The following is a 24,093-nucleotide window of genomic DNA, read 5'->3' on the forward strand; positions in this document are numbered from 1 at the left end:
TACTGTGCAATATGCATGCAAAATACATGCTGGTATTCACAGTACATTCAAAGTGCATTTATGTTAGAATAATTAGATTTCACAAACAGTGTTTGAATACACGCTTAGGAAAGCAGAAATCAGATCCGAGTTACACGTTTCTCATTTAGGCTGGCAACTCTTATCACAAATCTGCAAAAATAAAATATTCACGATACAGTCAATACTGTAAGCCATCTCACTAACGTCATCAAAGTGAATATAATTGATGCAGATGCTGCGATTCACACTAATTACGCCACCCTGTTACCAGTGGTTGCCAGTATCCAGTTATCAATCGCAAGGCCAATGAGCATCTTGTTAGCGCTAATGCTACCTGACACCAGAGAGACAGGGTTAGCGAGCCGGTGTGTCTGTGTGATGTTAACGATGTCTAGCTGTTTGTTATTCGAGGCACACGGTTAAAGTGCACTAAGGAGATGATTCTGTAGGTGAGCAGACTTGTGATGGAGGGCACCACTAGAGCAACCTTTGGGGGGGGTTAGAGGGAGCTGGATTAAGTAGGTTTACTGAGCAGAACATGAAAAAGGTAGGGAGACACGGAGTGAGAAATGTCATGTCCATCAATTAAGATGGACTTTTCTGGAGGGCAGAAATAGTAGTGCTTTAGTCTCCTTGAGGAGAAGATACCAGATAAGTCAAGAAACATCAACAGTGAAAGAAGGGGGGAATCAAGTGGATGTACTTTGATTGCTGCATATTACAGCATGTTAAAGCGCACCCTTTCTTTGGACTTCAGAAGGGTTTTTGTTGTTGTGGCAGAGTTGAACTTGACACATTTCTACTGATGGTAAAAGCTGAGATGGTTTAGCACTGTCAGAATATGGAAGTTGGAAGGAATCAACACATACAGAGATTTTTGCTTCCAACACTGAGAAAGATGTCTGTAATGATTTCCAAATGCTATCCAAAAGCACTGCAATTATGTCTCCTAACCTTAATGAAGTAGTAAATCTAAATCCAAATCAAGTGATCTTTCTCTAACCAAGTCATGTTTGTGCCTAATGCACCTTTTCCCACAGCAGTCACATCATTAAAGGGATTTCTTTCATTAGACTTGATTTGCTTTGGAGGAAAGCTTGTATGTGCTGTTCATGGCTGTTAGAAACAATGCATGTGGTATTAATTTAGAGGAGCTCTTTGAAAGCCAGTCCTTCTGACAAACATTATTAATCTATAGTAAGCTAAAGAAAACCTTGGTCAACTGCATTCCTACCTACTCTTTAACCAATTGACTGGTTGCATAAAAAAGAAAAAAAAAAATCTATGCTTATCTCTAAATTTGCCACAGTGCACTGAAGGCACCCTACCCCTGCTGGCCTTATTAACCTTAATGAATTATGAATAAACATCAAAGTAGTAGCTTGTATCTGTTAAATTATTTTCACTGTTATTTCATAATGTAATAAGAGCAAAGATTATGTTTTTATTTGACCCTCACAGTTTGGTGCAAATGGTGCCAGCTGTTCAACTTTAGCTGGAATTATTTGCTATAGTAGATGATGGTTATAATTTGAAATCAACAAACCAGCCATCTGTGATTTTTGCTACGGGAATCAAATGATCGTCACAAAAAATTAAGATTTCATAGAAAATTGACACGTGAACATTGGTTATCCTGAGTAGACCCTGCCCAACTAGGAACATACTGAAGACAGGTTTGTTGATCATTTCAGGTACCTGGCTGGTCTACTGACATTGTGCCACCAAGAATGCAAACCTAATGATTGAAAGGAGATAAATCAATATGGAACTGATTACATGGAGCTACTCTTGTAGGTGTTGGTCCCTTTTTACTCAAAGTTGACAGAGCGCCTGAGAAGAATTTATTCTGTCTATTAAAACTGAGGTAAATCTGGTATGAAAGTTTTCAGAATTGCACTTTGATGCAACATTTTCAACATGTAGCCACTTCTCCTGGACTCTCTTACAAATAATTTTTTTTGTATACACTTCCATTTTATTTACCTGGCTAATTGTCCATTTCCTTTTTGCTCTAACCATCTATATCTAATGTCACCTTGTGTTTGTAGGCTTCCGAAAAACCCTGAAGTCCCAGCTTGGGTACTGTCCAAAGATAAGCGAGCAGAAACCAACACTGCCACAATCAGGGAACTTTCTTCTGCAAAATCTAATATATGTTAGATCCTTACTTCCAGATCCTATCCTATCCTTGCTACAAGATGTAAGTCACGGAAACTAATCCTACTGATTAACAGTTTAAAGACTGTTCTACCGGTTACTTTGCGGAACAACGCTGCATACATAGGGCTCATTAGACATGTTCAATTGAATCCTCACTTTCTGTGAAGACTGCACAATTTGTTCTCTTTACACTGGACAAATTGCACCTGCAACATACTTCACATCCTCCGATCAACCATCGACAAGATCCAGTCTTAAGTAATACTGCAAACATTGGATGGAGTCCACGGAGTGTGCTGAATTCTGATTGCTCTGGTGCTCCAAGTCACTGATTTTCTGATCTTTTCCTTTCGATGGGAATAAAAGGTGCATTGAAAAAGAACCTAGAGGAGCAGGTGCCAGGCACAGAGAAAGAGCTGTTTGGAGAGCTCTGTTTACTGACTGGCATTGTTTAAATCATAAGGCTAAGGTAAGCTGACCCTGCTTCAAGGAATCTGCATATAATACGTGAGACAATGATGTAGCACCCCTGTCCAGACAAGTACAGGGGAGGATGAGGAAGAGAGGTGGGAGGCTCAGACAAATAGCTCAGCACTTGAAGTGGTAAAAAACACATTAGACAGAGGGTGCCGTTCCACTGCCTTATAACATGTTATGAATTCATGGCGTATGTAGCCATGTGAGTGAGAGATTACAAATGCAAAATTCAGGATTCCTGTATATTAAAATCACATTAAACTTAATTTAAATACTGAAACATACTTTGTAGCATTCAAGAGTCCATTTGCCATTCATATTATCTTCCTGATCAGTCAAACTATTGATCATATTAAATATATGATACATGAACAGAGTCTACAGATACATTTGTCATAGATTTGTAGCTTCATTTTCTTTTTTTGTTTGTTTATTTTGTTTTTTGTGTATGTATAGGTGGAGATATGATATGATTTGATATACGGCAGATACTGAGTCAACACAATCTTTATATTGACATTAGCTACTTGACCACTGACTGTCAGAGCATTAAAACGAACATTTCCCACAGTGGTTTGATAATAAAGTCAGTGCTGTGTCCAAATAAAATAGTCTAACTCTTCCTTATTTTGTTAATGCATCTGTAGGGCTGCCTCACTGCCATGGTTACCAGTACCAGTGCAATCAATCTGCTGCTTAGCATGAGTACATATAGGCTACTTGACAAAAAAGCTATTTCCCACATAACTGGTTACTGTCCAGAATGGGCCACATGGATAAAATTAGGCTGCATCCAATTGTGATTGCACCCCATGTCACCCCATACAGTCCTCTGCCCCCCTCAGAGTCTCCATTTTCACCATTATGATAATCACACAGTCGAACAGCCCTGCAGAGGGAGTTGCTTCTAATGGTACTTAGTGCCTTCTGGAGCAACAGCATTTTGTTGGCAGGACAGAGAATAGATAGATCAAGAGATATTAAAGCTGGAGTCAAAATAAATTTGTTCCATTATGAGCCCTGCAGACAAGGAGATAGCTGAGGCAGAGGCTTCAGCAGGAATCCTTTATTTCAGAGTATATCAGCGTTTCGTCTCTGCATGTTGCAACAGGCAGCTGCTGAATACTTGTCAGAGGAGATACTATCAAGATCTCATTGACTTTTGATGCATTTTCATTTATTCAGAGGCAGTAAGCTTTCAGGCAAGTCTTTGAATTTGTAAATAAACAGCATATTCCAGTATTGGTGGCTTAGCGGTAGCTGCTATTTTTTGGCATATTTTCATATTTCAAAATGTAGGCAACATTATTTGCAACTGCGGAGTTTCTCTTTCACAAGGAGCTGTTAAGGAACTGGCCACCACACATGCTGAATGTTTACTTCGCAGTTTTGAGACAGGTTTAAATGTGAGATGACAGGCTTCCACAAGGACTGTCAATAAACCAAAAAAGTGTCAAAGACTAAGAAGCTAATCAGCACACCTTCGCACAAATTAATCCAATCCAGACGAATGCAAAATGTACACTGTCCAGACATGATTAGAGTGTCCAGGTTTCGAGCAGTACGCACGTCAATCTAATTGCAGCAATCTAATTTGCCACTCTGGGAGAGCGTGGCGTGTCAGTGCAGCAGCCCTGTCTGATATGACAGCCTCTCAGATGAGATTACACATCGCACACAGTGTTATCGAACCCCTCGCCTCCTCCCTCTCCAAAAAGCCTGTCTTGCATTGATCAACAGACACATCAGCACAGTAGGAGAAGGGAGGGGGATCATACATCTGTTGTACTGTCAAGGCAAAAAAAAAAAAAAACTGATTGGAGACGACAGCTAAAGCTAAAGGCTCTGATTAGGCAGTTGATAAAGACACTCAGCAGCAACAGTCCAGCCAGGAGTAAGGTCATCCAACTTCTATCCAGAAAGTTAACAAGTGGGTGAAAAAAAGAAATCTCAGTAATTAAAAGGGCCTTACTTTGCAGCTGGGGTCACCAGGGTGAGTCAAGCATTACCTTTTCAGTCTGAGGTTTCATATATAATCTTGCTTGATCTCCACCTGGCAAGATTCTTCCCTGATATATTCTGGATATACAATGAGGCAGCACTTCCCATCCCGTGCACCAGAATTTATCTCATCTGAAAGGAGCTTTCCAGCCCACTAGTTGTGCACTAAAAAATGTGCAGCCCAACCTATTTAGAGGAGGCATAATAACTTGTTGACAAAGAGCACCCGTCAGCTGGAGAAATTAAACCAGTCATCTTAAAAGAGCAGCTGCTCTGCTTCATTTGTGCAGCACTGCAGCCATTCAAAGGTAGCGAAAGAACCTGGAACCAGGGAGCTGTGTGTGCGATGAGTGTCTGCGTACGTCTACAGTTGATGTTGAAGTGTATGTGCTATTTTGTATGTCCAGTTCACATCGTTTTGGAACTGGTCTGCTGGAAGCAACAATGCAGCTGGAAACAATGCAATTAGTAATTTCGAATACATATGATGCAGCACGTCCGACCCAGGCTTTGACATTAAAAAACATATCTGTCAAAAAATCGTAATGAGATGTTTTCCCTCGATTGTTCAGCACTAACAGGCACTAACAAGTGCAGGCATCTGTGGTTAATGAAGCTGCTTAAAGATGATTCTAAAAGGGATTTTAATAAGGGAAAAGACATGAACTATTTCACATCCTGATCAATCTGTAAAAATGCCATTTAGACACCATTTGTCTGTACGTGGAAGCTGGTACTGTAGCTTGCTCATCTGCAATTTCACAGTCAGTTATAAAGAGAACGCAAACTTTCCAACAATATTTCTTGCAGCAATGCGACTTGAAACACTTGTCCACATTATTCAGTATCAATTTCTCTTTCACTGCTTCTGTTTACTTCTGTCACCCTCTTCTGGGTCCAGGATGTCAGAGGCTGTTTGCACCATTCAACTCTCCTCCAAGTTCCTCTAACCCTTGCGGCACACTACACCAAAAGAGTAAGGTATAATTTCATGCAATTTTACTTATTCATTTCTGCCACTATCTTCCTCCTTCCGTCCACTCACACCACTGAGACAAGAGAGACCCCGAGTCCCACCTCGAGAACATTTGCCATGAATACCTGGCAGTGAGACAGGAGAAAACTATTTTATGCACACAGAGATAGTGCAGGACAATACAGTGTGACAGTAAATGTGCACCTGAGCATTAGCTTCAAAGAGAGACGCTGCAGAGGTTGACCTGCACTGATTCCCCCAGAGCTGGCTCTAATGCTTCAAGGTACACAACTCACTGTACCGCTGTGAGTGAGACGGCAACAGCTCGCAGAAAAACACAGAATGAAATGCAAACACCACTTTGTGTTTCTTTAAAACACAAATTCTGAAGAGTTGCTCGTGAATGTCAAATGAGCATATCGAGACGAAAACAAAATGTTCCCGTGTAGCTGACAGACAGGGCTGTGAGGGGAATTCAAACTAGGAAGTGTCATTTAGCACGCCGAACGTCTGATGCTTCACGACGGACAGTTTAAGATGAAGGCTGAAAAGACAGGTGGACTTACAGGAGGAGAACTTATTGTGTGACGTAGTGAAATATTCAGGATTAGAGTGAAGACCGGCAGCGATGAGGCACAGCTAAAAAAAGGACTGTATATTAATAGTCCCTAAAATAAGTAAATGAAGCTAAATCTGTTCCCTAATACTGCCACAAGCTTAAGAGCTTGTCAGGCAAGGCTTGTGATTAAAACTGCCAAACACTGATTGCTACACACCAAGCGGCATGTCTCAAGTTGCAGAGACGTCATCGTCATCGTGACTCCGGATCTACGTCATCACAGACCGATCGGTGATGACAGATTACATAAATACAGAGTTTAAGCATCCTAACAGTACCAAATGCCAAGACGGAACAACATAAAGGGTTTGGGGCTTCATCTGGATGCAGAACATTTGACCCTCACCCTTGTATCCATCAGCCTGTGATTGAATCATTACAGTAGCATAGAGTACAATCCCTTATAATCCTCCTACTTCGTCATACATTTTGCAACCAGTTTTTCATCATCTTGACTATAATCCCTGCGCAGAGGCTTGATGATGAGCTCATGCCCACTGAGGGGGACTTGTTCTAATCCAAGAAGCGACGAGAGGAAATTTGGTGGTGATGATAATGAAAGATAGTTTCGCTTTCATCTCGTCATCCTGAATTCTGCTTTATGTTGCATAAGAGTGTCTTTCTCTACCAGGTGAAGGATTAAATCAGTAACGACAATATATATAAACATTCATATGCATCAAATGACACGATCAGCAGGGCAAAGCCCCGCAGCAGAATGCCACAAATGATACAATTATAGCTCACGCACTCTGTACTCTTAGTTCGTTATCCAAGATGTCTGCAAGTATCCTCTTATATTTCTTCAGGCTTTGCATTCTAAAGCTGCTTTCTATTCTTATGAAGCCCCTCATGATCTCAACACAAGCACGCTTTTATAACCCTGTCACTAGTTCTTGGTATGACTGAAGCTCTGAGCCCACTTTGGATGTGCTGTGATCTCCAGGCAGTTGCCGTTCCTTCAGTGCCAGCAGATGCAGAGCTAGCCAGGACCGTCATTACATGCAGCGGGACGAAACCTGCTCTGACAGCAGGTTCGCCCCCAGAGTGCATTATCAGAGGCTTGCTGTCAGGTTTCTCATCTGCCTGCACCTTAAACGCTCCAGCATGCACCCGCAGTAGGGTTGAAATATTTCTCCTGAGCTCTTCCACCGAGTTCATGGAGTGAGCAGTCCTTCTGTGAGCTACCATCTGAGCTTAATGTCGAAATCATTATTTACAACATTAACTAGTGTTCCATGGTATGTTTCCAGCTGGGCTGTTATTTCTCAACCTTAGGAGAGGAGCATTAACTCTGTAAGCTCCAGCTTTTTTATTTGGAGTTTCAACTTGAAGAAAAAGCTGCACGTATTAAGCTGCAGCTGCACAGAGCTACAAAGCCAAAAAGAACAACCTCGGGCTCTCTGGACAGAACTGTGAAATACAATAAGTCTCCTTTTTCTTATCACCAGCTAGGACTGCGATTTGAAACTGGCCTTTTTATTTCCACTTAACCCAAATTATGCATTAGGGAGTAAATGGTAAGCTCATTAAGAGGCAACAGTGACACTGATGTTATTGAACCTGGTTTTTTTTTCTACCGCTGTAACTTGACCAAGTTTGATGCAACAGAAATGAAACAAATGCTACATCCATTTTCATCAGACTAGAATTACATGTCATCTACACTGAATGTACCACGTTTGCCAAACTTTGAAAAATGGCACCAATTGAGTTTTTTTTTTTTTTTTATAACAGATACAGTCTGATCCATTGGATTCCAGGTGGGGGGTTACAGACAAATGCTTGCTAAAGTCAGCCTGAAATTCAAATTAATTTATGCTGAATGCGGCATATTTTAGACAATAAACTGTCCATGATTTGGGGCGCAAGTGACTTAGCAGATCTTGAAACAACATATAAATGCTTTTTGAAATTAGCAAACTAACCTGATTAGCTTCCACATTCTAAGTAGTGCTACAGTTGATTTCTCGCGTCCTACAATTTGGCTCTCGGTTGTCAGTCAGTTGATTCTCAGTGAAACACCCACTTAGAGGTGTGAACGCGTCGAAGCTGTTCAACATTTTATCCTTTTTTCCAAAAGTTTAAATCTATGCACAGCAGCTGTAGTATCGCCAAACTTTAAATTATTAACGCTGAAAGTGTTCGGGTTTCATTTTGAATTTAAATAGACAATCTCTGGAGAGTGGAATTCAATAAATGAGAGTCGTACACGGATATATGGAAATTGCTTGTGAACACTTAAGGTAAACTGTGTTCCTTCAGTATCTGACAAATGTACAGCACAGTGGATTTTGAAGAGTAAGCTTGTATGCTCTGCTCAGTAAACAGGATAATGTAAATATTGATTTTCTATGCAATGAAGCCTGACTGATTAATCCGTAGACTGGTATTAGTGACATACTGGATTGTCACAGATAAACCGTTATAAGTATGAGGTACGGTTAGAACACGCAGAACTTGCAGACACATGATTAGGCAATGATGATTAGAATATCTTAAGACACCCGTGTCCAAATATCTGTTGATATGTGGTTTTGTAAAATAAAATCAGTAGTATTAGTTGGCATATTGTTACAGAATTTTTATTGTTCCCCAGTAATAACGCCTAAAATCTGTGCCTATTCCATGCACATCCTTTTAATGACACTATCGAAAGTGTGAATCATTTCCAACCCCCTGCTGCTGCTCTACACTACCGAGACGATAAAAAAAATATGTTTTAGGTTGTACAATTATTATGATATGTGATGTGTCCAGCCAGCAGTTTCAGTGTGAGGCCCTATTGGTCCCAGAACAAATAGGCAATAGTGAATGGAGGTGTGGGATGTGCTCTCAGGAGGGGTGAGGGACCACATCCTGATTTGTCACCTGGCGCCGGTCGCTATGGAGACAGATGATTTCTCCCACATCATGATGGAGCCCATGGGATATAGAAATGGATGGGGTAGAAATGGAAAGTGGGTGGATGGTAACTACCCTTCACTCTGCGCGCGACTCTAATGTGACAGGTGGTGATAAGCTCCATTTGCGTAGCCCTCCGTTTAACCCCAATGACGAGGGAGGCTGCCACTCCCTCTCATGCTCTCTCCAACCTTCACACTGCCCCTTTCAAGACCATTCACAAAGCCCGCGGGGAGGTAATTGCGAAGGAGGGAGAAACCTGTCTGCTCTGCCTAATAAGTGGGCGGAGGAGCGAGCACGCAATTGTTAGTGGAAGTGGTTGCCAGCTGAATGCTTTTAATGAAAACGGTTCCTAAGATGGCAAAGACAGGAGGAGTTTGCAAATGAAAGAGGTGGCTGAGTCTCCGCCGGAACAGAAACAAGCACGAGTGTTTGCATGCATCCGTATCTGTTCACGTCTGAATCCCTAAAGGTTACCTCCTAAACAGCGCTGACTCTCGGCAGACATGTCCAAAAGCTCCGTCGCTGCTTTGTTTGCCGTAGATTATATTAATAACGACGTAGGACAGGGAAAATTGGTGAAAATCCATCACTTCGAGAGAATCCAAGGACTCTGAGGACCCCAATTGCTGAATAAAAAATTTATTTCGCTTTTCAATTGCACCTCCAGCCAGAGAAGACTAAATAATAAATACCCAGGGCTTCATCATTTGGGCCATTGATCCCAGCTAAATCAAGTTTTCAAACCATGTCCTCCCTCCTCCTCTGTTCTCTATCATGTAAGAGCACCTGGCAGCGCTTTACATTATCTGAAGAGCCCCCGGGACTTTCTAATAAACGCTGCTGGTTTTAAACGGTCCCCTGTCATGCCGGGTGAAGGGTTCAGTCCGTGTCACTAGAAGCAGCTCATTTTGCATGCCAGGACAAATCGCAGCAAAATCCGGTGACCTTCTGATCTTTAATTGCACCTCTGGGATCACGAGGGACAAGGGACAAAAACGAGGGCAAAGCGGGGCGATGGAATAAAATTTCAAAAAAAAAAGAAAGGATTAAATAAACATAAGAGAAAGGCGGAAAAATGGAACACTATTTCACTATGCGCAAAAAGAGGTCTTTCATTTGTTGTAGATGGGCAGAGAGCTGGATTGCAATTGTGAATAGCAGCATGTGGCCAATCCCCTTAACAGCCGTAGGACATCTATTGTTGATGAAAAATCTCTGGAGTGAGGGAGGGGCAGCTGTGACACCTTAATGTAATGTTCTCTCTTTTTTCCCCCAGCACAATCACGAGCCTTGTCCCCGGCATCTGTTGGACTACGGTGTTGGCTTGGCATTTAATGTGCCGTGCGCTTCGGTTACTGACCCACATATGCAGGCACGGGGGTAATGACGTCGCTCACAGGGGGATGAACATCTCTTTAATCCTCCACTTAGGCTGTGGGATTGGTTGGCTTCTCACTTCGAAGCAAATGGAGAAAGCGATAGTAGCACACGAGAACTCTAATAAGAATGGCAAATCAAGGAGGAAGGAGGGAATCTTGATGAGGGCACAGCAGATGTGAGATGCCTGCCAGGTTTTACAACATCTAAAGTAGCAGAAATAAAACTTACTCCTAATTTTTTGTTTGTTCATTTTTTTAATGATACTATAAAACATGCATGCGAATTAAACTGCTGACTGACTGAAATGAGAGAACTGCAATGCACGACTCAATTTAGTTTACAGTTTTTTAGCAGAAAGTTAGAAAGACAAGGGTTTTTTGGTACAAATAAGATTTAAGGTGTAAACTAGTAAGCTTTTGAAGTGCTGTTAGTTTCTTGTAGTGCTGTATGCTCTCATTTCCCCAAATTTCCCAGATTCCTTCCTCTATATTAACAAAAATACATATTTTTCGACCATCTGACAGCCATCCTGTTTTGTTTTTTTACTTGTTTTTTTGTGAAGCATTGCTAAGGTGAAAGAAAATTGTTCCGCTTTGAGACAGAATATCTCTACAGCTGCAACTGTTGTAATTTCTGTAATAAACAGAACTGATAAAGGGGAACTTGTTCTGTATTTCATTTCATTTCTGCTAAAGTGCGCTGACAAACCAAAGAAAGGATTTGAGCGTTAGGTCTGTGACTGTTCAAGAGTTGAGACAGTTTTTGTGCCACTCATTCTGAAGTCCTGAATTCTCAATCGATTCCAACAGCAGCCCAATTAATCCCCCTCCACATCTTAGTTGCAGCCAAAAGGGAATTTTAAGTAAGTCTAAGGTTTCAAGGACACTCGATTGACATAGAGTTGACTTTAGAGACCCATTGTCGAGTTTTTCCCCTGACTGGTAGAACAAAAGCAAAGGAAGAAAAATGCACCCTGGAGACTGTCCAAAAGCCACAGATACACTCCGCGATCGAGCTCCTGAATCGGCTTTCCTTTCAGATCAGAGAAAACACTTGGTTATAGTGATAAAAGATTAATAACATAAACAAGCTGTCCACTCCGATTTGCTTCCAGTTGTGCTGTTGTGAATGCATTTACTGTAGAATAAATATATACATAAGTTCTTCTCATGGGAACCCTCCCTGAATGCTAAAAGCTAAATATCCCCCTAAATTAAAAGCATTAAATAGCTGAACAGGCATGTAATTTTCTTAGTAATAAAATAATTATTCATCACATGAAGATTAGATCAACCCAAAAAAAAAAAAAGTAAAGAATTTATGCTTTGCTTCTCTTCATTTGGTGAGCCTGGAGTCGTGTTTTTAGGATCAGGATCAGCATCTTCTTTTGGCAAATTAGCACTTGAACATATACTGTGTTCAACTTCATCATTTTAATTCAAGGCTAAGGGCTCCACGTGGTCTTACTGTGAGATAAGCTGGAAATATAGAACCATTGCTGCTTCTGATACTTTTAGTTAATGCCCTCCACCATAAAAGTAGGGCACGAGAGCTCTGGGAGCCAAACATTGAAAATAATTCACTGCACTGAGGGCTTTGGCTTGCAAGTCTTGAAGTTAACAAGTGTCCCAAAATGACTTTGCATTACTTTCCCACACTCTTTTAAATCGGTTCATATCGACACGTGGGAGTTAAGTCTTTCCTAATAGCCAAAAGGCTCTAAAATCTCATATCATCATATCTTCTGCTGCTCCAAGCCATTTGACTTTTCCTCTGAAGAGACCCTTTGCTCACCCTCTCACACCTCCCTGCTCACCATCCATCTCCATATGAACTGATCCATGATGGCAGAAGCGCAGAAAACTTCTTAGTGGAAGCGCACAAAAGAGAAGCCGAATTAAACAAGCATGTAGATGACAGATTGAAAGAGTGAAAATAAAGTGCTCTCATCAAGTTCTGGATTTGCACTCATTATCGCTCCCCAGACACCTCAACTTGAATTCTTAAATCTGCCTGAATTAGATGCAGTTAGCAACAAGCTGCTGAATACAGTCGAGCATTTAGCTGATGTGAACAGATGTGTCTGTCAGAAGGTAGGAAGACAGAGCTAAAAAGACAGTGAATATTGCACTTTGCCATGAGAACAAAATCAGAACTTCAAATTAATTCCAATGAATTAACGTTTTGTAACTCCTGGATGTGCAAATACACTATTTTGCCAAATAACTTGAAAGGTGATATGTTATTGTTGTGTTTCTATCTTGTATTCCCCCTAATGTGGTCCCCAAAGCAGTTACAGCAGGTTTAGGGAATGCAATTTAATGCCCCCTACAGTGGAGATTTATCCTGAAAACTCTGCTGCTTTCAGACTCGTATATTTATAGTGATTGGACAAAACCATTTCAGTTTTAATACCAAGAAGCACCTCCTGCTTTGAGATTTAGCAGTGTAGAAAATCAATAGCTGCGTGGAGAAAATCCTGCACATCATCCAACTGACATTCTTCAGTGATTTATATCAGTCACGGTGAAAACTCCTCATAATCTCAACACCAAAACTTGTAACTGATCACTAAAGTTTTGAGCACATGTAAATCTGAAAGAAGAAATGCTGAACTACACAGACTCCATCTGGATCACTGCTGTTCTCACCTTCAGGCTCAAGCACGAATATATCAATGAAATGTATTAATGGATGAATTAACAAAACCCTGCATGCACACAGCAACTTTGCTTAATTCCCCATTTCATCGGCATTCTGTAAACAATGAAAACCCATTACTTTTGTGTGTTCTTCAAAAGAATTTTTACTTTTTCTGTAGAGGTCGGCATGTCATTAAGAAATAAAGCCAAGCTTCAATTAGCCGTAAAATTCCTCTCCAAATTACCCCCTAAATTAACTGCATTCAGCCTCCTTCACTTGACGCAGTAGTCCTGTTTATGCCCTGAGGGTAGTGAGGGGAGGATAGTGGCTGCTGTTCCTCTATAGCACTGACTGAAGGTCATATTTTAACAAAACGAATGATGATTTCTGAAGCTGCAGAAAAAGGAATTGTTGTCATCAGTCACACTAAATTAGAATCTGACCTTGATCTGATCCTCCCATAATGCCCCAGGAGATTTATTATTAACCTGACATGAAGTAATCTAGTCAAATCAAAGCGGAAAAGAATCACAGTGGAGCTACCAGATAATATCCGACATTCAACCAGCCAGCAAACTGATAATTTATGCCTGAGACGCTTTTCTAGTGCAACATTTTAACACTAAAAGTTATACAATATTCTAATGTAATGCTTATTAATCAAAAAGGACATTTTCTCTCTTGAGGAAAAAAGAAAGCAAATGTGCATATTTTAATTTTTTCATGAATTTCTACACTTTCACTGTGCAAGAACTCCCACACAATCTCACAACGAGGAAAAATTGCTGAAATTACCCCAAATAGCTTTCTAATTGCCCCGAGCAAAAGAAACTTTTAATAAGCTCTAAAGACATAATGTATTTTAAATGACAAAAAGTGAAATGAGAGAAAATGTATATCAGAATCAACTTTGGTTTAGAGAACGGAATTAGAGAGACGCTTTCAGCCTTGAGGGTCACGACAAAAGGAAAGAAGGGAGGGATTATGGTAAAAATAGAAAAGGAATTACTTGGAGGGAGATTATCGTGAAACTGCAAAAGAGAAGAGGGTTAAGGAGCGAAATGTCTGTCTCCCTGTGATTTGGGTTGTGCTTTTTGGAGTGTCGAGGAACGGGGATGTTCTGTGACTTTCGGCATATTGACAAGCTTGTGACGACAGCGCTAACCGTGCTGTAGATCCAATCTTCCAGTATCTCTGTTTACTCTGGGGATTAAATTACAGAACACAGCATCCAATTTCATACCTGGCTTCCCGCACCACCCCTCACAATGTGACATTTACTTGCGAGCATGATGCCCTTTCTCTCTTCCTCCCCCTTTGACTCCCTCCCTCACTACTCATAGATAATACACTGCACAGCAAACAAGGATGGTTGACAGCAGGAAAATGATGCCTGCTTTTAACAGGCTGAAAAGACATTTTCTAAAGTGATTAACCATATTCAACCGAAGAAAGTCCTTGCCCTTTCCCCACACTCTGGATCTATTTCTCAGTCATGCCGTCAGAGATAAATAGCTTATTCTATCCCAGCTTTTATTGGTTGCGTATCGGCTGGATTCTGCATCAAGGTGCGCTGCTTAGCGGATAGCTGTGCTGCACAGATAAAGATGACAATTAGCTGCTACATATTGAGGATTACGGGGGAAAAAAACCTTCGCCCAAACAGCAAAATTATTTGAAAAGAGTGGCTTTAATAGAACCACACAAAAGACATCAGCTGTAGAAAAAAAAATACACGTACTATTACAAATCGATTGGTAACACGTTTGCATGCACAAAACAGATTTGGAAGTTCACTCTGAGGCCAAGCGGCATCCAGGGGAAACCAAGTCAGCCTTTTTGTTTGGAGTTTGACGGCTTATAATACTAATACACTGAATCAAAAAATACCCACGAATGCGAAACGTTTGTTAGCACTGCACTTCAAAATCATTTCAATTTTGTTCAACTTAGAAATGCAAGTTCCTTCACCGACTTAACCAAAATTACCTTCTTGCAGTTATATCAAGCAAGTTGCAGTTTATATCCATGTCTGTCCAGACTCGTGCAATATCTGTAGTGAAGACTTTGAAGTTCATTGACAGAAATAAAAATCTGAGTCCATGTTCATATGCTCTGCCAATCAAGCTTATTTTTACAGAACGTAGAGTTGTAACCATGACAGTAAACAAGGCATCAAATATAGACGGGGGGACACCAGAGATTGAAATATGGTTGCAATCTCTCCTTCTGTTCTTGGTGTTTAGTAATGACCCTAAACGGACCTTTGACCTTTTCAACAGAAACTGTCATCAACTCATCATTTAATATTAGACGTGTGTGAAATTTTGTCCTAATTAGCGGATTAAATCTTTGCCAAAAAGGTGTTTTGTGAGGTCACAGCGACCTTTGATCACCGAAATCTAATCAGCTCATCCTGGAGCTGTGATCATCATTTCTGGCAGATGTAATGAAATACCCTCAAGGTGTTCCAGAGATATTACAAGACTTAGAAGGACAGATGGGGGGATGAAGTGATGGATGGACAGACAGTCAACTCAAGAACAAAACAGTTGACTGGAAAAGGGATTCATTTGGTCGCAACCACACGTGCAGATGCCACTAAGTCCTACATGCAGGTTAAGCCTTTTAAAACAAACAAACAAAAAAAAAAACAAATACAAAATTAGTACAAGCAAAACATGTGACTGAGTCCTCCACCAAGGCCAAATGTCCAAACTCACCATTTTAAAGAAGGGCATTGGGATCAACTCAAAAACGTAAAGGGTTCTTCCTTTGTCTATGTTCCACCTCTTCACCAAGTGTATTGAAATTCAGCAAAGAAGTTTTGCATAAACTTGCTGAGAGACAATTTGTATTTTATTTTATTTAACCTTTATTAAATCAGATAAAAAGACCCATTGAGATCAAGATCTCTTTCACAAGGGTGACCTAGCCAAGAGAGGCAGCAGCAAATGTCAAAACAAGCAAAAAAAAACAAACAAAACAGACAGATAATAACAACAAACATTGAAATATTAAATACAAGTAATTAGATACATAAAATACAGGAGTCATTAGGAGTCACAAATGACGCTGAGCTAACTAGGTTAAGTGTCCTACTAAACTCTGTTGTTTATTGTGGTTGACATGGCAACCACGACTCAATTTTTACCGCAAGTTTTCTTGATGAATCAGTTCAATCAACTTAAAATTAACCACTATTAAATATTAATAGATAATGCTCATTTATGTTCACTAAAGTCCTGCATGATGTTTGCACTAAGGACAATATTCTCTGCTTTTTGCACTCTTTATAAATTATGTTCTCGATGTGTAATTATCTGTACCTATTTTTTTGTAATTTTTTCCAGTATTAATATTGTTTTATTATTCTCTTTTCCTCATTCCTAGAGTGACACCAACAGCCCAAACCAAACTCCTTGTATGTTGTGTACATACTTGGCCATTAAAGCTGATTCTCATGTTTCATGATGTGACATTCCCAGTGAGAATCAACACCATTTTGCTGCATACTTTACCCGTTTCCCTTTACATCCCACTTCTTCTAACGTTTATCATCTCAGGAGCTCAATACACAATCAGCCCGGCACAGGTGGTGAGCAGCCGCAAAAATTCAGTTATTTTTCTCAGGAGTTAAGCAGGATTTATAGCTGCAGTGAAATAAAATTTTGTTCTATCAAACCACACATCATGATTTCTACAGAGATAGCACACGGAGTCAGCCGGAACTGTGGCCAGTTTGGGCTGCGTTTGTTTTCTCCTGTAAATGATGTACTGATGCCTTTGGAGATTGCTAGAGGTTAATAGAAGACAAAGCAAGCTGAAAGTCTCAGAAATTCAGTCACAAATCTCGAAAAACCATTACCTCGCTGCCAGCCTTCTACACAACAACAGTCTCCTTTTCAGTAATGAGACGTGGAAAATCATTCTGGCTGCGTGTCTCTCTCCATCACCAGTAAATGAAAGAATGTAAACACAATTACGGCGAGGAATTGAATTAAATTATTATTGCGTTCTAACAACTTATCTATCATCTAGACGTGTAGTTGCAATATTAATGGTTAAAATGTGACGCTGTTTCGCTACACTGGGGCTGCTCTTCACCTCTTGCATCAGGTATAAATCCAGCTTTAGTCGCTCACACACAGGCTGTTTACACTCAGGCTTTAAGTACTACACAATGGCTGTTTGCTAATGTGCCACCCCGAACAATTTAATAAGCTCATATCAAGGTTCACTGCTTTGCGTTTGTTTTGGAGTCTGCGTTCTGACCCCCAGCAGCCAAACATCCCTTAATGCAGGTTGAACACAAACAAATCACTGCAAGTGACTCTATCATCTCCATCATCCCTAAAGTTTTAATATTGACAAGAGTACAGTCCATTAGCTTTCAGTGTCCTTGGCTGTTATTCCTCCCTAATGATGCCTTACATCACAAGTAGAGCCAGATGAAGCCTTGATAACTTATCTTGAAACATGACTTGTGGTAAAATGAACAGATTCCTGTTCTTTCCAGCTTAAAAGGGACTCCTTCAGCAAAATACCAGCCCAATTACGTCACAATGTGTTAATCAACTATATTTATTGCATTCAATAACAGCAAGTGGGAAAATCAATTTAGCTGTGTTGTAGTGTGGGCAGTTATTTAATTTGTTCTCCATTTTTTTTTCTTCTGTCCTACAGTGACTGATGCTGGCAGCGCATTGTTTGTTAGTGAAAGCAGTGGATAATTGAATGCCAATAAAATTGCACCAATAAAAAAATGAACACATTCTGTTGATTCTTAGTGAATGAATTCGACAACACACGTCACTGTGTTTGATATTTCCATTATTTGAAAAATTAGGTCTATTCTAAGGACACACAAAACCATCTCCAGCTACTAATGATCTATTTTTCTCTCTGTGGTCATTCCTACTGAATGCACCACTGGGAACTTTGCCATCAATCATCTTTTTCCTTTAATTCACACTGATATTTTTACTGGAAATGTGCAATACAGGGGAACAAATGGATTCATTTGAGTTTTTGTTTAGCTTTACCCCTGAAATGCACTCTGACTTTGATGAATGCAGCAGTATGTTAGACACATTCCCTGACTTTCAAAAAATCCGCTCCTAACTTTAGGCAAAGTCAGTGTTTGAATTATTTTTTGGCAGTTTTCAAAGTAATCCTGGGTTGGCTGCTTTGAACTCTAACCTTCCATGTGAATTAGGGCCTGTGCTTCTAAAGAACTACAACCGCAGGGGAACAACAACTGTATTTTCAAAGGACCTTGCGCTCTCTCACCAATTAATAAAGTTTCGAGTGCGAAGTCGCTTGGTCTAAGCAGTTCTCAGGAAACAAAAAAGAATGAATTATTTTTAAAAGGTAGTGACAACACTAGGACTTTGGCACCAAATTGATGTCACTGATTTCAGCAGTATGTCACAAAGATGGCTGTACCCAGTCAAACCATGGATTCCTGTGGGGAGTAATATTGCATTCAGTGGCAAGTGCAAACTTCTGCATCATTTTACATCATTCTACACTCAACATCACAGTGTCACAGCGTAAGCAGTGTTCGTAAGCACAGCTCATCTACTTTTAATGGCTTCAGTGTCTAAATGCTTACACCAAAGAACATTCTTTTAACGTTTTTCACACTCTCTTCAGTTAAGCCAGCTACGTGTCTGTTGACGAGCGCTTTGTATCAAAAGTACGGAGGTTGATAATGATGTAATTTCAACGTGTAACTTCTCACTTTCAAGGAACATTGAATGCAGCACAAGCAGCAGGTTAAGAAAAAAAAAATATTGCCTTTTGCAATCTAAATTGTAGGAGTTCTAGACAGGGACCTAAAAATGCAGTGCCGCGTAAGCATTGTACAAGCACCTGAAGCATCCCGGAGTGCTTTGTCAAGACTGCAGTGACACTCAACACCATCCTGTTTGCTTTGTCCCTCCACCCAAACATGATGCCGCCTATTGGGTTCATCAGCATGCCAGTCATGTTCTGTTAGAAGTCACTTTCTATTACCACACTATTCTCTAAAGTGTTCTTCATTGCTTCAATGTGCATAGAAACTTCTGCATCGTTGGTGTTGGCAACGATGGTAACGTCGCATTACGCCTCATCTTACGTTTTTATGCCATCAAGTTGCGACACTGCAGGCCAAGCAATTAACTTGTTCCAAAATGGCACATTTTGAACGATCGCTGCACTAGTGTCTTTAATAATCCTGAATCCCTACAGAGACAAAGGAGGGAGACCTCAGGTATGGAAGACAGTACCCGTCAAAGTCTTATTAAGAGCTGATCCGTCTTTTATTAAGGGCTTTATTGTGAGATTTCCCTCTGGCACACCCGTGCAAACTGACTGATATGCTCCACTGCAGAGGACCTGAGGACCCCTTGTGGATCTGGCTCCAATTAGAGGATGTTGGAGACTGTGACACCTCTGGCAGATTGTGAGGGTCCCTATGCTGAGTGAAAGCTAAGGAAGACGTGGTGTCAGAAGTTCAACGATGTGCAAACAGGTGTGACATATTGTCTTTCATGTGACAACTCGATTTCTTCAATTTCTTTCATTATATTATCTATCTATCTATCTATCTATCTACATACGGTGAGAGCGCGAAAGAAAAAAAACAATATAGTTGTTTTTCAAACTGAAAGTGAATCCACTTTTTCTATTCTGAATTTCTCCGAAACAAGAACAAAAACATAGCCTAGCCGCACTAGACAACCCACGGCAACGAATTTAATTCTCTGCCAGGGTGGGTCTAGTTACCCTCCATAAGGCTCGAGGCTGGATTCTCCTAAAACTGGCCAGACCAATCACCATGAAGTGTAGAGTCAGAAGGCGGGCGTAACGAAGTGACGACAGAGGCGCGACGATTCTGACAGAAACAACCGGCGCACAATAAACAGTTATCTTTCAACTCGGCTTTGGCCACAGTCCTTAAAGATTTGAAGCTAAAATTCAACTTGAAAGATAAACAAAGGACGGCACTTAAGTGTTTCATTGAGAAAAAAGACGTATTTGGACTTATGCCGACGGGATATGGCAAATCCTTAATATACCAGTTGGCTCTGCGGCTCTGCTGGTTGGGAAGCTAATGGGACTTAGCCACAATCCGCCGGTGCTCTCGGAACTACGTCAGCCTATTCGTTGCGTTGATTGGTTGTATACCTACCCAATTGCTGCAGAGGGATTTGATAGACAACATTTTAGCCCGCCTCCCTCCCTGTCGAGCTTCCCTAGACCCTTGTGCCGTCAGAAACATGGGTTTAGAATGGCTAGGCTAACAAAAACAAGCTCATAGCACAAAAACCTACAACACTGCAGAAATCACAGATAACAATATTTACATTTGCAGTTTGCAACAGATATTTCAATTAATCAATAGTCTTACCCAACAGTAATGGAATCAATGAAACCTTTGATCTGTACCATTAGAAAACAGTGAAAAGTGGTAGAGACTGAATTTCTGTTATTTTTGGTGTCTAAATAATTATCAAACAGTTTTGTGCAGAAGGCCAACAGAGCCGAAAGAGGCAATACAATCTTATCTTTAAAGCTCAGCACAAAGGGCAAGACACAAATAATGAAGAATTTATAGAAAATATGAATTAAATTAGCTGTACATAGGACACAGAAGGAGTGAACCCCATTGGTGTCTGCCACATTGTAAGCCTGCTGCTCTTCTCTGGATGAAAGCATCATTTTATGTCATGTCAAATATCAAATTTTGAAAACTACATACCACAGGTTCAAAGCAAAAGTTTAATAGTGCTTCACTCGCTTGTAATTTGAGGTGAGTTGGCTGCCAGTTCTGGTTTAAAATGCAGCTCAAATGGAACACTGCATGGTTCAGTTTTCCTCATTTGTCTAGATTTAGAGTCTAGTCTTTGATTCTGGAGAAAGATTGATGACATTTTACTAGTTTTACTACTTCATTTCCCCCTATCCCAGGCACAAGCGTGAGGATTGGTCTGAACCCCTTTGCTTGTTTCCTATTTACAGAGCCTGTGTGAATTATCCTCCAATGCACACATAAAATAGACAGCTAGCAGAATTTGAGGAGACATTCACTAAATCTGTCAGTAACCGTTGGACTAGAATTACTGAATTTACCTAGGTTGTCATGCCTAGTCATGTTTTCTTGCCATATTATAAGTGTAGTATATAGTGTAAATTTGTGCTTGAAAACCCCATCAAAATGCTACATATTACATAAAATCATAATCATGAGCAACAAAGAGCTTGAGGGAGCAGGAGAGTTTTAAATGTAATTCACCCTTGAAGTCATGAATATGTTTATGAGCTTTGGAGAGTTGGTTGAAGAACATTGTAGCTGTCCATCCTTGCCAAACCGAGAGACTGTCAATCCCACGTCTGTTCATGATAATGAATTTGTAATCTGCTCGTTTCCATTTTTCAAAACCAAATTATTACTTTTAAATCTGCAGTTTTACAGCTGGAACATCCACTTACAGTGATGAAAACATCTCCTATTTTAGTTTCAATCTGTCTTCGTGTTTTCTGCATGAAACCTTTCCAGAAAAAGGTCAGCGGGTCTTTTAAAAAAATAATGGATGACCTTTCTGGTCTTTTGAGCCTCCAGCAAAATGCTGACACTCACCAAACATGTTGCCAATATGCCCATTCCTCGTCAAAGGCCGCAGCTCATTCTTGCCCCAGGCGTAGCGCTTGTAGTTGTCCCAGGCAAACTTCATCATCTGCAAAACAGGGAGCAGACATACCAGTCACTGGACTGACAGCAGAGCAACATGTCTGCAAAGCAAAGCGTAATTAGAATGGAATTGCTCAAGGCAAAGGGAATGATAGATATCGATCATGACTGGATTAAGGACAAGCATGCAATTATAGCGCATAAACAACAGTGCTAAACAATACCACTGACATTTCCCCTGCAGCTCCTCCTCCAAATTAAAGATTGACTGATGTCAGTAGATGAAAAAAGGACTATTATACTTGATGACAGTGCAAGTAAACTTTCTCTGATGCGGTTAAAGGAAAAAAGAGAGCAAGATGGATAGGGGATGAAAAGCATCTCTGTTTGCAGTGACACAGTTTTAATTAGCTCTGAAGTACATAAGGTGAAGCTGGTTTGGTTTAATCAAATATATTCATTTATTAGCTCATTTTTAGTTAGCTGTAGACCTTCTGGAGCCAATTTAGGTGTGTCATTTGGGAGGCAGCAATTATTAGCAGCTAAATCCGCTACAAGTCAAAAATATGAATGTTCCTAAAGACTAACTAAAAATAAACTTAAATTTAGACTAATTGAAAAGCAAGAAAACGGTCAAGATTTAAGCCAAATTTGAGAATAAGGTCAAACACTGTCCAAATAAATATTGAATGTAGTTATTTAAGAAACCGGTAACAACTTTCCTCAGTAACCACGTTTTATTTTAAATGCTCGTGATAGGTGCATCACTTTGGGCCAAGCATATGAACTATATTAATGTTACCACATGAAGCTTTAAATATCTTGCAGGTTAACCTTCACATGCCAGTGCAGAGTGTGGTTTTTCATTTAGTGGTTGTACGTCTTTTTTTTTTTTTCCACAGCCTACATACAGCCTTTTATTCTTTTCATTTTTCAGTCATTCATTTTTAAAATACAGCCAAGCAATGTTAGTTTTATAAGAATTTGCCTGCCCTACTTTGCACCTTGCTGGTTTACAACATCCATTTGCACAGTAAGAGGCAGACTGCAGCCCCACTGGACTGCAACAATAGTTAACCCACACTGTTAATAAAATAATAATGAGCTGAAATGACTTCTGTTTCTGGAGCTGCCTGAAAACATCTCTACAAGATTACATTATATGCTAATTTCCATTATAATTTAATATAATACACCTATAGTTGCGTCCGAGGCTTGCTTTCTAAGTTGGTTCACATTGCATGAATGTACGTCTTGTCTGGTTTTGTTGTCTTCACATGTAATGACATGAAGAAATATACTTTTAAAATTTCATTCAAACTTTCTGAAATCTGTGCTGAAAATAAATGAAGACTAAAAATCTGCAGTAATGTGAGCAGTTTAGAGAGGCTGTAGCAGCAAGTTAAATGAGAGTGTGACCATTAAAGTGAAGAGAAGTTAAGAGAGATTTAAATTTACCCCGAGGGGGTAATGAATGCATGTAAGAAATCCATTTACAATGTAACATCAGTTCTGTAAAATACAAAAAAATTCACAGCTTTATGTTAACAAGAGGAAAATTTCTCAGTAATCGATCCATGAGCTGTCGTGACGTTTTTGTAAAGTCATGCTGCGTGATGTGATCAAAAGTAAGTAAAGTAAATTCTAAAGTTTCAGTTGCGACACAGAAGTTTACATGCAACCTTTATATCCACCAACTCATTGCAAACAAGCAAAGATAATATCATAAATTGCAGTTCCTGCTTTTCTTGTCTGCATTAACATTTCTCATTTAGAATGGAGCAGTAGTCATACAAGCAGGGTTTCTCCATTATTAAGAGAGGATGTTTTCTTCAGACCGTAACCAAAGAGATGCATGTACCGCACAATGCAAAATACTTGAAAATAAATTAAAACTAATTCCAGCTCAAGGTATACTTGAATCAAGAGCTTTCAACAATGACATGTTCATTAATTTCCATTCCTCAGTACAATACAACAAAAATGAAGACAGCAGCCTCAATCTATCGCAAGACGGACAGATGCGCCAGGATTTCATTTTTCCCTGACTTTGGAACACGATGTCATCTTTAGTATCAATATGACGTAAGGCTCTTTGCTCTCCAGAGGTGGGCTCATATAAGCCTGCGGGAAATAAGTCAACATGAATCCGATTACCTCTGACAAGGCCTCTAGCTGAAAATCCTCTCACCCAAAAAAGCTCATTATAGACACCTCAAAGGATAC

The 24,093-nt window shown here is 40.1% G+C and overlaps 1 protein-coding gene across 2 annotated transcripts in view; it reads right to left on the reverse strand.

Annotated features, from left to right (window-relative positions):
• The window catches only part of LOC110954307 (mannosyl-oligosaccharide 1,2-alpha-mannosidase IA), a 210,361-nt gene that overhangs the window by 100,762 nt on the left and 85,506 nt on the right, over positions 1-24,093 (reverse strand). For both annotated transcript variants that reach the window (XM_022199167.2, XM_022199977.2), the window contains exon 2: positions 21,817-21,913. In XM_022199167.2, coding sequence (XP_022054859.2) covers positions 21,817-21,913 — 97 coding nt within the window. The remainder of the gene's footprint in view (positions 1-21,816; positions 21,914-24,093) is intronic.

Source organism: Acanthochromis polyacanthus, chromosome 12 (genome assembly GCF_021347895.1).
Source record: "Acanthochromis polyacanthus isolate Apoly-LR-REF ecotype Palm Island chromosome 12, KAUST_Apoly_ChrSc, whole genome shotgun sequence".
NCBI classification, from domain to species: Eukaryota; Metazoa; Chordata; class Actinopteri; family Pomacentridae; genus Acanthochromis; species Acanthochromis polyacanthus.